Source organism: Onychostoma macrolepis, chromosome 18, assembly GCF_012432095.1.
Source record: "Onychostoma macrolepis isolate SWU-2019 chromosome 18, ASM1243209v1, whole genome shotgun sequence".
Lineage (NCBI taxonomy): Eukaryota > Metazoa > Chordata > Actinopteri > Cypriniformes > Cyprinidae > Onychostoma > Onychostoma macrolepis.
In genome coordinates, this window is record NC_081172.1 from 8,635,344 (window position 1) to 8,647,661 (window position 12,318).

General features: G+C 37.5%; 1 protein-coding gene across 1 annotated transcript in view; it reads left to right on the forward strand.

The window, feature by feature from the left end:
- The window catches only part of cdh13 (cadherin 13, H-cadherin (heart)), a 341,165-nt gene that overhangs the window by 110,513 nt on the left and 218,334 nt on the right, over nt 1-12,318 (forward strand). Inside the window, exon 3 of the mRNA XM_058751362.1 lies at nt 11,933-12,144. Within this exon, the coding sequence (XP_058607345.1) occupies nt 11,933-12,144 (212 nt within the window). The remainder of the gene's footprint in view (nt 1-11,932; nt 12,145-12,318) is intronic.

Sequence of the window (12,318 nt, forward strand, 5' to 3'; positions counted from 1 at the left end):
TGAAGAAACTTTTATTTAGATCACACTTACATGCACTTTTGGCTTAAGCAATGACAGGTTGCACAGAAATATGCAATGCATCATCTTGTAATGAAATGTTTTATTTTATTTTGCTGAACAACAAATTATGTATCACATTGTAATAATATTTGAATAGTGTGATCTAACTGCAACAAAATTATTTTCCATCGGTGTGCAGATGAGCTGGTTGTAAATTTCACCTAAGCAGATGTTTTTGTTATAATACTTTTTAGAATAACATGCTGTATGCTGACTTAATGCATTTAATGACGTAATGATTTAATATGATCATCACAAGTCATAATTGTTGGGCTAATTACAATTATTTATTTTACGTAGTGATTCATTAGAATTAAATAATGAAAAGATCAATTAAAGATGACCATTTAGGAAAGTGTTTTATTATTACTACTTTTGTAAAGCTGTGTATACGATACAACATGCTTTACAGTAACACTAAAAACAGAAATAACAAACAATAGCTTGTTACCTAAAAAGTTGTTTGTTTTGGCTACTCAAAATCTAGTTAAGCTAGCATCATTTTATACATAGATTTTGTCTCTAAAAAAGTACCAATAACTTTTTTTTTTCCCATTTAAGCAGGTAGTGTGAGTTTGTGCACAAATATATTTAATCTAGGTTATGAGCTAGAGTGTGCATTAATGACTGTGTATTTAGAAATTGAAAGATTCACCAAGGTACTTCACTTTTGTATGAAACGTTCCTTGTGAAAATAATAAATAAAGTAAGTAAAATAAATAAGAGATGACTGTCTGTCTGACTTCATACACTTGAAAGATTCTTAGCCTTGGTGGTTACTTTCACCACATGCTTTGATCCAAATGCAAGTATTCGTTCACACAACTTCTTGAAATATATGCCTCATATCTTTGAATGCCTGAATTGTCACAATTCAGATCTTACTACCTGGCTGAGGTGATACAGTGGTGACTGCTCTAGATAACCCAATGGATCCAACAGAATAAAAGCTTTTGAGTAGGCGTTTGAATCACTACAGTGATGTGATGTCCGCCACTCAACCCCCTTTACACAGATCATCCAAACCCTCATGTTTAATAGCAAACTTCCTACAAATGGATTTTAAAACTCCTAACTCACTCATTTATAATGATTTTGTACAGAATTCACACTCACTGCAAGATATCTATCTATCTATCTATCTATCTATCTATCTATCTATCTATCTATCTATCTATCTATCTATCTATCTATCTATCTATCTATCTATCTATCTATCTATCTATCTATCTATCTATCTATCTATCTATCTATCTATCTGGCCTTCAGCAATTATATATTTTATGTAATGCTTAATTTAGGCTACATATAAACCGTTTAAGACAGGTTGTCAAGTTATTAGACGATTTTGAAAATATGTTTTAGGTTTTGCACATTCCCAGTTGGATATGCAATGTATTATTCCAGGTCTTTTTACTACCCTTACTGTTGGTGTACACTTAAAAAAATAAATAAATAAATAAAAAAAAACTTAATTAAGTAGTACCTGTTAATGACTAAAACACTGTTCCAGGGGTCACACAACTGTGCAGGCTGGATACCCTCGAAAAGGTTCAAGGAACAGTGGGGAACAAAGTGCTTGGCTTAGGCCAAGGTTGCTCAGCCATCAAGCAGAGCTGAATCCGGTTGGCTCTAGCTCAGTGATTACCCACCAGCCTAGAGAGATCAATTTCACTGAACTTTCCCTCAACCTAGCAGCTGTGAATGTCAATGGGTTCCTGTGAAAAGCCCCAGTGTAAATCTGAAGGAATTCCAATGGGTTTGTCTTTCTGGTCCAGGCAGAGGTGCAATATTTAATTGTCCTTTTCAAGACACTGTGATTTAACCGACTAGGCCATTGTGAGACAAAAGCAGGCCAGGGTGATGAGGACGGTCAGTTCTGCAGGATCAGACCGCTCTTGTTAAGAGAGCCCTTGAGACCATCTCCAACCAAAGAGGTGAGTAGGTGGAGGTGAGCGGAGAATGTGTGGGATTACTGAGCTGGTTTGGAGACTTACCTTCAATTACATTTGACATTTTTGTAGTTCGCTGATCTGTCCATAACTCTGAAAGGGCGAATACGTACAAGCTGGTGTTTCGATACATCAGACAGAAATGTGGCTGGTTGGTCAAGGGCGGTAATCTCAGTAGACAGTGTAAGAACAGCTTTTACCCAAGGATTGATGTCTTTATAAAGCTGTGCAGACCATGCAATTGTTGAGTAGATGTTTCTCTTTGTTGCTTGCCTGCTTCAGATCTTGGCTTTAAAAGGCTTTCCTAGTATCTTTACAGTATTAATATGTCAAACTCAGTGCACTGCATGGAAAATGGGCTTTTGGCCCACCCATGGAGCAGGAAGCTATGTTTGTGATTTCTAAAGTGAATGTTAGATCAGCCCTTTAATGGTCTTGATCTGAGAATCCCAACATGAAAGGCCTGGGTTAGACAGAGGCTTCAGTTCTTCAATGGCTGACTGAAGGAGCCCACAGCTGGAGAAGAGCAGAGATGAAGCATGATTGGCTAGTGCCGTGAGATCAGATGCTGAATCAAACTGGTCGCTTCACCTCTGATCAGGAGTACAGGCCACTGAAATGTCATCCCAGTCATTGCCTCCCACTGAGCTAAATCTTGTGTGACTGTTTACTTGACAGCCGATAAATATCCTCACATTCTAACAAGCTGGTTAATTGTGATTAAACCATCAGCCGTCAAAAGGAGAGTGGAAATTGAAACACTTAGAATCGATGATATCCACTGCAGGGTTTTAAGCCTGCTGATAGCTCAGTGGTAGTGTAATCCAAAGTTAACGGCAGAGATCAGTGCAGACTCGGCTAGGTTCAAACACCATGTTGTCATTCCAGAATTGGTTGACATTTATTTAGCATGCAAACAACTATTTTCTAAATCTTGAAGTCACACGAAAATGACTGAAAAATGCTGTTGAAATATTTTGAAAATGTCACGTTCAGCAACGTTCTGTTCCTGGAACCACATAATTGTTTGTCCTAGACCAATATTCTCATCAACCAAACAGATTTTGGTTGGTATTCTTTAGCTTCTCTTTTCTATTCTTCTTTTTTTTTTTTTTGTGGAAGGTAATGGTAGGGGTTAATGCCAGGGGTAGGTCTATTTTGTTTGAAATTAATGTTGTTCCAGTACCATACATTTTTTGTCTGGCAAAATCTCGGTCACTGTACTTTACCTGTTCACTGAGAATAATTACGTTATATGATATTAAATTTATGCTACAGCCAATTGTAGTTTAAATTAATCTTTTGTCTTCATAGACTTTCATTAAGGGTGGAATACACTGCATAACATCTGAACAGATTTTAGAACGCTAGGCATCATACACTTGCCGACTTTGTAAATAGATACAGAGGAAAAACTGGGCATGACACACTGCGGATCACACACTTCAGACTTTCAAGTCATTCCGAATACAACAAACTTATGCACAAACATGCTTAGGAGATGTGACAAATGAAAACAATGTGTTCTAAAATCAGCTCAAACATTTTTGATATCCTCCGATCGGATGGAATCATAGTCTGAAGTTTAAAAAAACGTTTGTGATTTTTCTATGAAATCTGTCAAAACATCTGCAGACAGGCTCTGATTTAAGGCAACTGTCAAATTATCCAGACTGTAAATCAGGCCAGAAATATGGGCAAAAGTTGTAGTGTATTCCAGCATTTAGTCACCCTGAAGGATTGGAATTGTTTATATCAGACACTTTTCATGAGACAGATTAAGTTACACGTTCAGTTTTAGACAGTTTAGTTTACGTTAGACAATGTGTGTAGCACTAGCGTAGCCAGCAATGTTTAAGTGGGTGGGCCTACATAAAACTGGGTGGGCCAGGTGTGTAGCATATGAAAACTGCATGTCAAATTGCCAACAAAAGATACAGCACCAAGGTTCATTACAAAGTACTTCTAAAGCATGCATTAACATTAGTAATTTGTTATGTTAATGTTCATTTCAAAATGTACTAGTAGGACATTATTAAAATTAAAAGTTAACATTTAACATTGTTAACATTTGCCTGAGCTGGTTAACAAAGATGAATAAACACGGTTAAATATGTATTGCTAATGTGAGTTAATGCATTGACTAACGTTAACTAAAGGAAGTTTGTGAAAAAGCACTACCTCGGTGTGAAACAACAGGGCTTCGCTGATGATTTCATAATCAAACGCACATCGAGGACCGCAGAAAGTGCGCAGCTGCAAATTATACAGTTTGTTATGGCGACCAGGATCGTCATTTTGACAAGCGTATGATGATATGCACATATAGGAAGAGGGAAAACTAAGAAACTACCTGTAATTGACCATGAAAACAAGCGTGTAATATTGATAATAAATAAAGTTACAGTGAAATAAGACGTTTATTAGTATTGTTTAATAAATTACATCCATTTGGAAAATTACAAACTTCTCATTGGGTGGGCAACAGATGAAAGTAGCTACGCGACTGGTGTGTAGGTTTGGAAGCATTTACCCATTTATTTCCTTTGAACTTCTAAATAAAGACTTCTAAATCTGAAGCAACATAACCAGCTATGAAATGTATTGATGAAACATGTAAATAATGAACAAACTTGATTTCTCATCTTCACAAAAAGTGAAGATGAGAAAAAAATCTAAAGGACTATTTGTAAAGCCATAGAAAAACTGTTTTAGGTTCCCCAAAGAACCTTTCTGTAAACAGTTCTTAATAGAACCATTTTTTCTTTGTGTCATGAACATTTCAATAATCTAAATAAACTTTTTTCCCACTATGAATAATCTTTTGTGCAATGGAAAGATTCCATGGATGTTAAAATTTCTTCATGGGGCCATAGATGCCAAAAAGAGAATCTTTATTTGTAAGAGTGTAAAAAGAAATCATATTAAATTGTGGCTTCTACAAGCATAAACCATTGCTTAAAAACCTCAAAGCTCATGGTAGGTCTTTCTGAAAAGGTCTATAAGTTATTGTTAAAAATCAATTACGCTGTGCAGAAAATTAATGAGATTTTTATACCGGAACTCTGCTGTTGCGCTCTGTTGAGGTTTCTCGCTATCAGTTATTGACACAGCTTTAATAAGTAAATGAAATGTTGCAAGCAATTATCAGATCTGGGCTTTATTGTTATGTAATGTGCATATCAGTGATAAAACGCTCACCTGTGTATAAGCAGGTTCCCATGTGTGTATTTGAATTCCGCTGAGGCTCACCGCACAACTCCCGCAAGCTAATCCTCGTAGCACGATGCAATTTGAGCTCAAAACACTCCTTTTAAGACGAGAGGGGTCTGCTATTGACAGCCAACATCAAAGCGGTCCATAGCTATACGCTCTCCAAAACACTCCTGTCCTCTACAGCAACAAACACACAATACCATCAAACACTCACTGCGCTGCCTTTGAAACGCCTGACACTGTTTGCTTTGCTACTGGCACACTATAAAGAGCTTCCCCTTCTCATTGAAAGCAATCTAAAATGGTGTAATGGAAAGGGAAATGAGCAGATACGAGGCGCTTTAGAGATTTACTGTGTCTTAGCTTGATTCGGTTTTCCGTGAAGGGTAATCCTTTGACTTTGCTGTTTGTTAAGCACAAATGGTTGTTTTCCTGACCGTCCTCAATTATGCCGGCAAACAGGAATGCTTGACAATGCGTTTGTTTGCAAATATGTGTGTTGGTGGAGGCATTTGTGTTCAAAATGGCCCTGAAAGCTTTTGTGTTGAGGAAGATAAAAGAACTAACGGCCGAGTTGAAAAGGTTAAGTGCTTGAAGAGAAAACTTCAGTGGATTTGATTTGTATTGATTTTGGTAGACACTGCACTAACCAGTTACCCTGCTTGCACCTAACAAACAGAGCCGAGGAAGCAAAACAGCCGGAGATGGAGAGGTGATGGCTCATGTCATATGGGTTCTGTTTTTCCTCTCCCTTTCAAAAATAGAAAGAAACACACAAAGAAAAATTACCGAAATTTGTTTCTATTTCAGCATTTCAATTTCAGTTAAAAACAGTAATCGAATAGTGTAGTGACAAAACTACTCTCTTTCTTGTTCTGTGCAAAATGTTGCGTTCTCCTGGGAAGTTCTTACTTGCATATTTGGAAATCGTAATTACTTCATGATGTGTGCTCTAATGGTTTCTGGTCAGTTTTGTAGTTCTTTCTAATGTTTTCGCTTCCCGACAAAGCCTTTTTAGCTCTAATGCATGGTAATGAAGAGCAAAGGATGCACATTAGGTGTGTAATTGCTGTATTTGATCATTCTTGGGCTTCTAAAGTGAATGATGGGAAGTGTATTTTGTTGAACAAGTTGCTGTTTTGTAGCCTGACTACGTCAGACTTTGTACTTCCGCTCAATTTCATTTAACTTCTGTACTCAGTCTGATATAGCAAACCATCTCCCAGTTTATCTCCGGCTCCGCAGCAGCCGGGCCAACCAATGAACAGAGGGCGGGCTGAGAGCCATGACGTAGACGCTAAGTGCCGAATTTAAGATTGTAGTTTAGGTTTAGTTTAGGGAAATCGAAAACGTCAGCGGACATCGAGACACGGGATGCTATTCGCTCTGTTGTGGAGAATATTCCCGGCATTTGCCAACTGAAGCCCGAACAAGAATAGTGTTTGGTTCACATTTTGAATGGAGGTGATGTTGTGGCCCTACTCCCGACAGGTTTTGGGAAAAGTTTAATTTATCAACTGTTACCGATAGTCAGCGAGAAACTGGGGAGGCCAAAGTCCAGCAAGGCAATAATTGTGATTGCGTGTGTGTGATGTGATTACTTCACATAATCTGCAAAAGTCGTTCACAGCCATCTTCACTCCGGTATTTCACTCGATGGTTTTGTTCTGGCCGCATACCCGTGTTTACAGCGGAAGTTCGAGGCGGCTGAGCCGGTGAATAACATACGTCATAACCAACCGTTATGTGATTGGCTAATGGTACACCAATGATTTTAAACTTCAAACAAGCGCCCGCCCACGAGAAAGTAAACGCTTGTCAATTATGCCCTTCCAGACTCTGTCTACGAAGCAAAGCGAAGTAGCAGAGTTTGGTATTACCAGGCTAGCTGTTTTGTACTCCAACGTGTTTACATGTACATGTTTAGGAGTCTGTGCATCTTTTATCTCATTGGAAAATATAGTTCCTTTATGCAGTTTATATCGGATGCCATTTTTCTCCCTCCAGATCTCTAGCATGTTTCCAGTTCTTCTAAAATTGTTATACACCCAGTTTATGTGCTTATATTAATAAAGTGATTAAGATTAACTTTTGAATATGTTGAATTATTATTATTATTTTTTTTGGTCAACTTTTGTTTATTACCCAGCAGGATCATATAAATGAACAAATTTTATTTACCACAAAAGAGTCAACACAAGTAAAAGAGATTAAAATGGCAGAAGTTAAAATGATTTTCTTTTCTTTCTTGAAATAAAAATAAAGTTATATCAACTACCCATTTATTTATTGTGGCTTTACAAAACTAATTCTGAAATATATGATGCTGTAGGTGACACAATGGCTGCAAATATATAGGGGGAAAAACAGCTCTATAATTCACTTGTCATGTGCAGTTTTAATAAAAGTGATATATTGTTTCATGGTCAGTTCAAAATATTTATGGCTGAGGCAACAAAAATGACACTTGCCTATGATATACACTCATTTTAACCTGCTGCCAGCGAGTATCAGTTTATTTTCCCAGATCCCACTTTTAACTGTCTGACCTAAGATGGATGACTATTGTTACACCAGCAATCACAGAACACAATTTGACAAAGGCCTTGTGAGATGTTGAGAAACACAGGGGTGAGAAGAAGATCTACTGTAGATGAGAGAGGAGGACAAAAAGTGAGATTGAGATGAGAAAGAGGAGCAATTGTTGAAAGGTGGAGATTTAAGGGATAAACCAACTACAAAAACACGCATGAACAAGTTGAAAGGTTAGGAAACAACAAAGCTGAGAGTATAATTAGAGCACACATGTTCCTCTGAGCTCTACAATTGTGCTGTTGGTGATAACCGCAACAGTGATAAGTCGGTAGTTTGACAGACAGACTGAACTCATTACAGCCGAGGTGCAGGAGCAGATTTCAGCACACAACAGCGGCACACACTGCCCTGAACCGCTGCCGTCCCTGGAGCCCGGAGAGAGACATGAACACGGGAGCTCATTAAGACCCTCAGTCTAACTCTCCCAGTGTCTTAACCCGAGCCCACATCACATTCAGAGTGTGAGAGATTGACTCTGACTGTAGTGCTCACAGCAGCTGAGGAGAGCTACTGCTGTTGATGATTATCGGTAACTGTAAGGGAAAGACAGAAAGAAAAGAATCCGGAATGATCTTTCTGTTTCCCCTGGTGATTCTGTGTCTTTCAGTCACATACAGGACCTGTAGAAGAGGGCTGTGTGTTTGTGTATGACTACACCACATGGTCTTCAATATGTCTCAAGGCTCTTTGATATGACTCTTCAGTGCATCTTCAGCAAACTCCTGGTCGAATCAGGGGCCAGTTGCATAAACCTGGCAGCTATGGGGTCTTAAAAAATAGTCTGACCAATTAGAAGTTAGCCAAGGGATAATGAGTCTTATTTTTCAGATTAAAATTAGACCAATCTACTAAATTTAGAAGACTAGCCTTTTATGCAACTGGCCAGAGGAATTTTCAAACTGGATATTATATTTTCAGCTTTCTTTCTTTCTTTCTTTCTTTCTTTTAGCGTGATCATTGAGGACTGTATGGCATTGCTCTCTCTCTCAAGATGCTCTCAAAAACAATATTTATTGTGAAAAACACTACATAAATAAATAAAATTGAAATATTATCAATTGAAAAAGTTTTCCTCCAGGTTTATATATCTAATAGCATTATATATAATATAAACATATTGCCATCCTACTACTTTAACATAATGACTACTTAATATGATGCAAATATTTGCACATAATATTCAATAATTTCTTTAGACTTTAGTGAAGTGACAATTTAAAGCCAATTATTTAATTTTGCATTTATTTAATTTAACATGTTGTATTAATGAAACCACCCTCACTATTTTCCTCAAACAATACTGCATTATTTATTTATTTATTTTGCACTCAATAATTTTCATTTCCCTAAAGAAATAAATTATTCATTTCAAAGCATTTCAACAGGAGCATTGGTCTCTTGGTTTGTATTTTTCTTTTAAAGAACTTTCATTTATTTGTCACTAAAGATAACACAATCAACCCCCTCCCTCCCCTTATCGTGGCACTATAATGTAGATTTAGCATAGCAGATTTAATACTAGTGTATATAATGTGGTGATTATTCTTTAAATGTCCTGAATTACCTTAAATGTGCTAATTGCCTGTATTCCTCTCCCACCACAGATATATTTTTGAGTATTTACTTTGGAAAATGCATAATGCATAATTTCCTGCCATGCCTCCTGCTTCCTGGAAAGTGCCTCCCCCACATAAACCTACACATGGTTTGCTGTCTGTTTTTGGTCTGCAGTTGAAGTGCCCACTTGAAACTTGAAGTAACGTCCTTATTCTTACCTCTGTGGGTGTCCAGATCGCTTACAGTGTAAAAAAAAATCATGCACAAAAAGTTAGCTTGAAAGGCATCAGGATACTTTTCTCTGCACCGCTGAATGATCCCTTTCGATGGAAACAGGTGCTTCCGTAGGCAATAAAATGACTGTTGATTCGATTACCTGCAGTTTCATCACCTGTGTTCGTGGAGGTTATCGATAGGGCGTCACATTACTGATTCTGCTTCAATTCAATTAGCTGAACAGATATGTGAGAAGCTCTGTGGTCATACCGTGCTAACGCTGTTAGCATCACCACAGTCCGAGCTTCAAGATGCTTTGTATGGTATGGTGGTGAATGTTTATGTGTGAGAACAAGACAATATCTTCATCTTGCACCTATACCTGCTTGCCTGAGTAAAACATAATGTATTTTCTATCCGAACAACCAGCGTGGCTCACAAAGGAAGCAGTTTTGAGGAGAAAAAAGCAGTTGTGAATATAGCTCATGCACAGGTGTGAGGTGTGCGACGGTTTTTTCCAGTTTTGGCATCCTGCAGTGCACAACGTATATCAAAGCTGCTAAGCAATTAAGGTAATTGGTCACAGAGGTATTCGTTATTGACATGCCATGATAAACACCTCTGGTTTTGGAACCGGCGTTGCCACATTAGTTGTTTTGAACGGAAATGCGATTCCTGAACGAACGCAAAATAATGTTACTGGCACTGTTCCAGCTCACTTACTCAAATGAAATCTTCATTGAATGCATTTAAATGGCATATTTAAATGTGGCTATAGCCGGTTACAGTTCTCACTTAAGCTTTTATGGATGTAATAGAATTTTCAAAAAACATTGAAGGTTCAAAGGCTGAATCTCTGATGGGTTTTAATGAGTGTGCCTTTGCATGTATACATGTGTAGCCTTTGGAAGGCTGTAGAAATGTCACCCTGTACAGATCCTGCTATGCTTTTTATACCGCAGTGTATGTACTGTAAAATGGATACATAATTGGAATGATTTCTTGCTTATGAGTCCAGTTTAGAGACAGTGTGACAATAGGAACATTTTTATGTATACCAATATAATAATATAGTTACTGCTGTTCATATCAGCTATTTTAAAATCTTGTTTTTGGATTGTTACATATGGGGAAGCTGCTGCTCACTAATGCTTAAAAGTTTGGGATCAGGCAGGGTTTTTATTTTTTTAATTTTATTTCAAACAAATGTTGTTCTTTTGAACTTTCTATTTATCAGTATTATCCTGAAAATATATATTACAGTTTTCCACAAAAATATTAAGCAGCACAGCTGTTTTCAACATTGATAATAAGAAATGTTTTTGTGCAATAAATCGGCATATTAGAATTATTTCTGAAGGATCGTGTAACACTGAAGACTCATGGCTGCTGAAAATGTTTTTACATTGCATTTTAAAATGTATTAGCATTAGAAATTAGTTATTTTAAATTGTAATTTTTACTGTATTTCTGACCCCCCAAAGTTACCTTTGTTATTATGGGTATTTTATAAAAGAAATGAAGAAATAAATAAAAAAAGTGAATGAATCGGGAAAAAATAGTCAGTTAGAACATAATGCATATTGGCATATATGCATATATGCAGGAATAATAACTATATACCATAGTTAAACAACTTGAAGATTTTTGATTCACATCTATTCCCCCCAGGTCACCTTGTGTTACAAGAACATAACTTAGAGTGTCAAAGAGGATGGTAAACAGGCAGGAAAAGAAGAGTTATGGATGAGAGAAAGAGGGATGGGGAAGGGAAATGAGAGGAGGAATATGTCACAGAGGACGCAAAGAGTGAAAGCGAGGTATGGGGCATCGAGATAAGATGGAGACAGACACGATCAGAGGGGATAAGCTGGCCCGGTGTGGCCGTATCTTCCTCAGTCAGACCTGATGGGTGAAGATGAAAGTAGGGTCGATATTATTGAGGGTTAAAGTTCTCTATTTCATGTTAATAACCTTTGATGAATGGGCCATATTTAATTTTTTACTTGCTTTTAGCTCATGGATGAATGAGCGCTGGGATAGCTCCGTCAGGCATAGTCACCTTTTCAGGGACATTTTTTTGCATCAACCGTAAGAGATATATCACCTCAAAAGAGCCCTTTCTTGACAGTTTTTACATTGGAAGCTTTACTAGGTGACTTGTGAATGAATGCGGTCATCCTAACAATGCTAACTATAGTTAATCCTATCGGTTAACATTTCTTTTCATCTATACAGTATAATAAGTGATATGCATTGACTTGGTTTCAAATGTCAGACTTTATTTCTCCGAAGCTTATATGTCAATCTTTTCTTTTCTCTTGCATTCTCTGCAGTGGTTTTTGATGACTGCGCTGGAAATGAGGGTGTTGAGTTTGACGTATCGAACCCTGACTTTCTAATAGACGAGAACCTGAATCTGGTTCCCAGAAGAGACGTGATTGACAGCGGAGATGTCATGTTTGTCCATGGTGTCAACGTTCATGTTGATGACATGGCACAGGTGACCATTATGGGAGCACCATCCAGATCTCCTCAGACACTCAGGGTAAGCATTTCTCTGTGAGTTGATTTTGTGTGTGTGTGTGTGTGTGTGTGTGTGTGTGTGTGTGAATTTGTTAAATGGCCTGAAGTCTTCAATCTTGTCATTTTAAATGGTCTTCTATGCTGGAGACATCGTATGTCTGGACACCCATGATTCTGTTCTTTCAGAACTGGACGT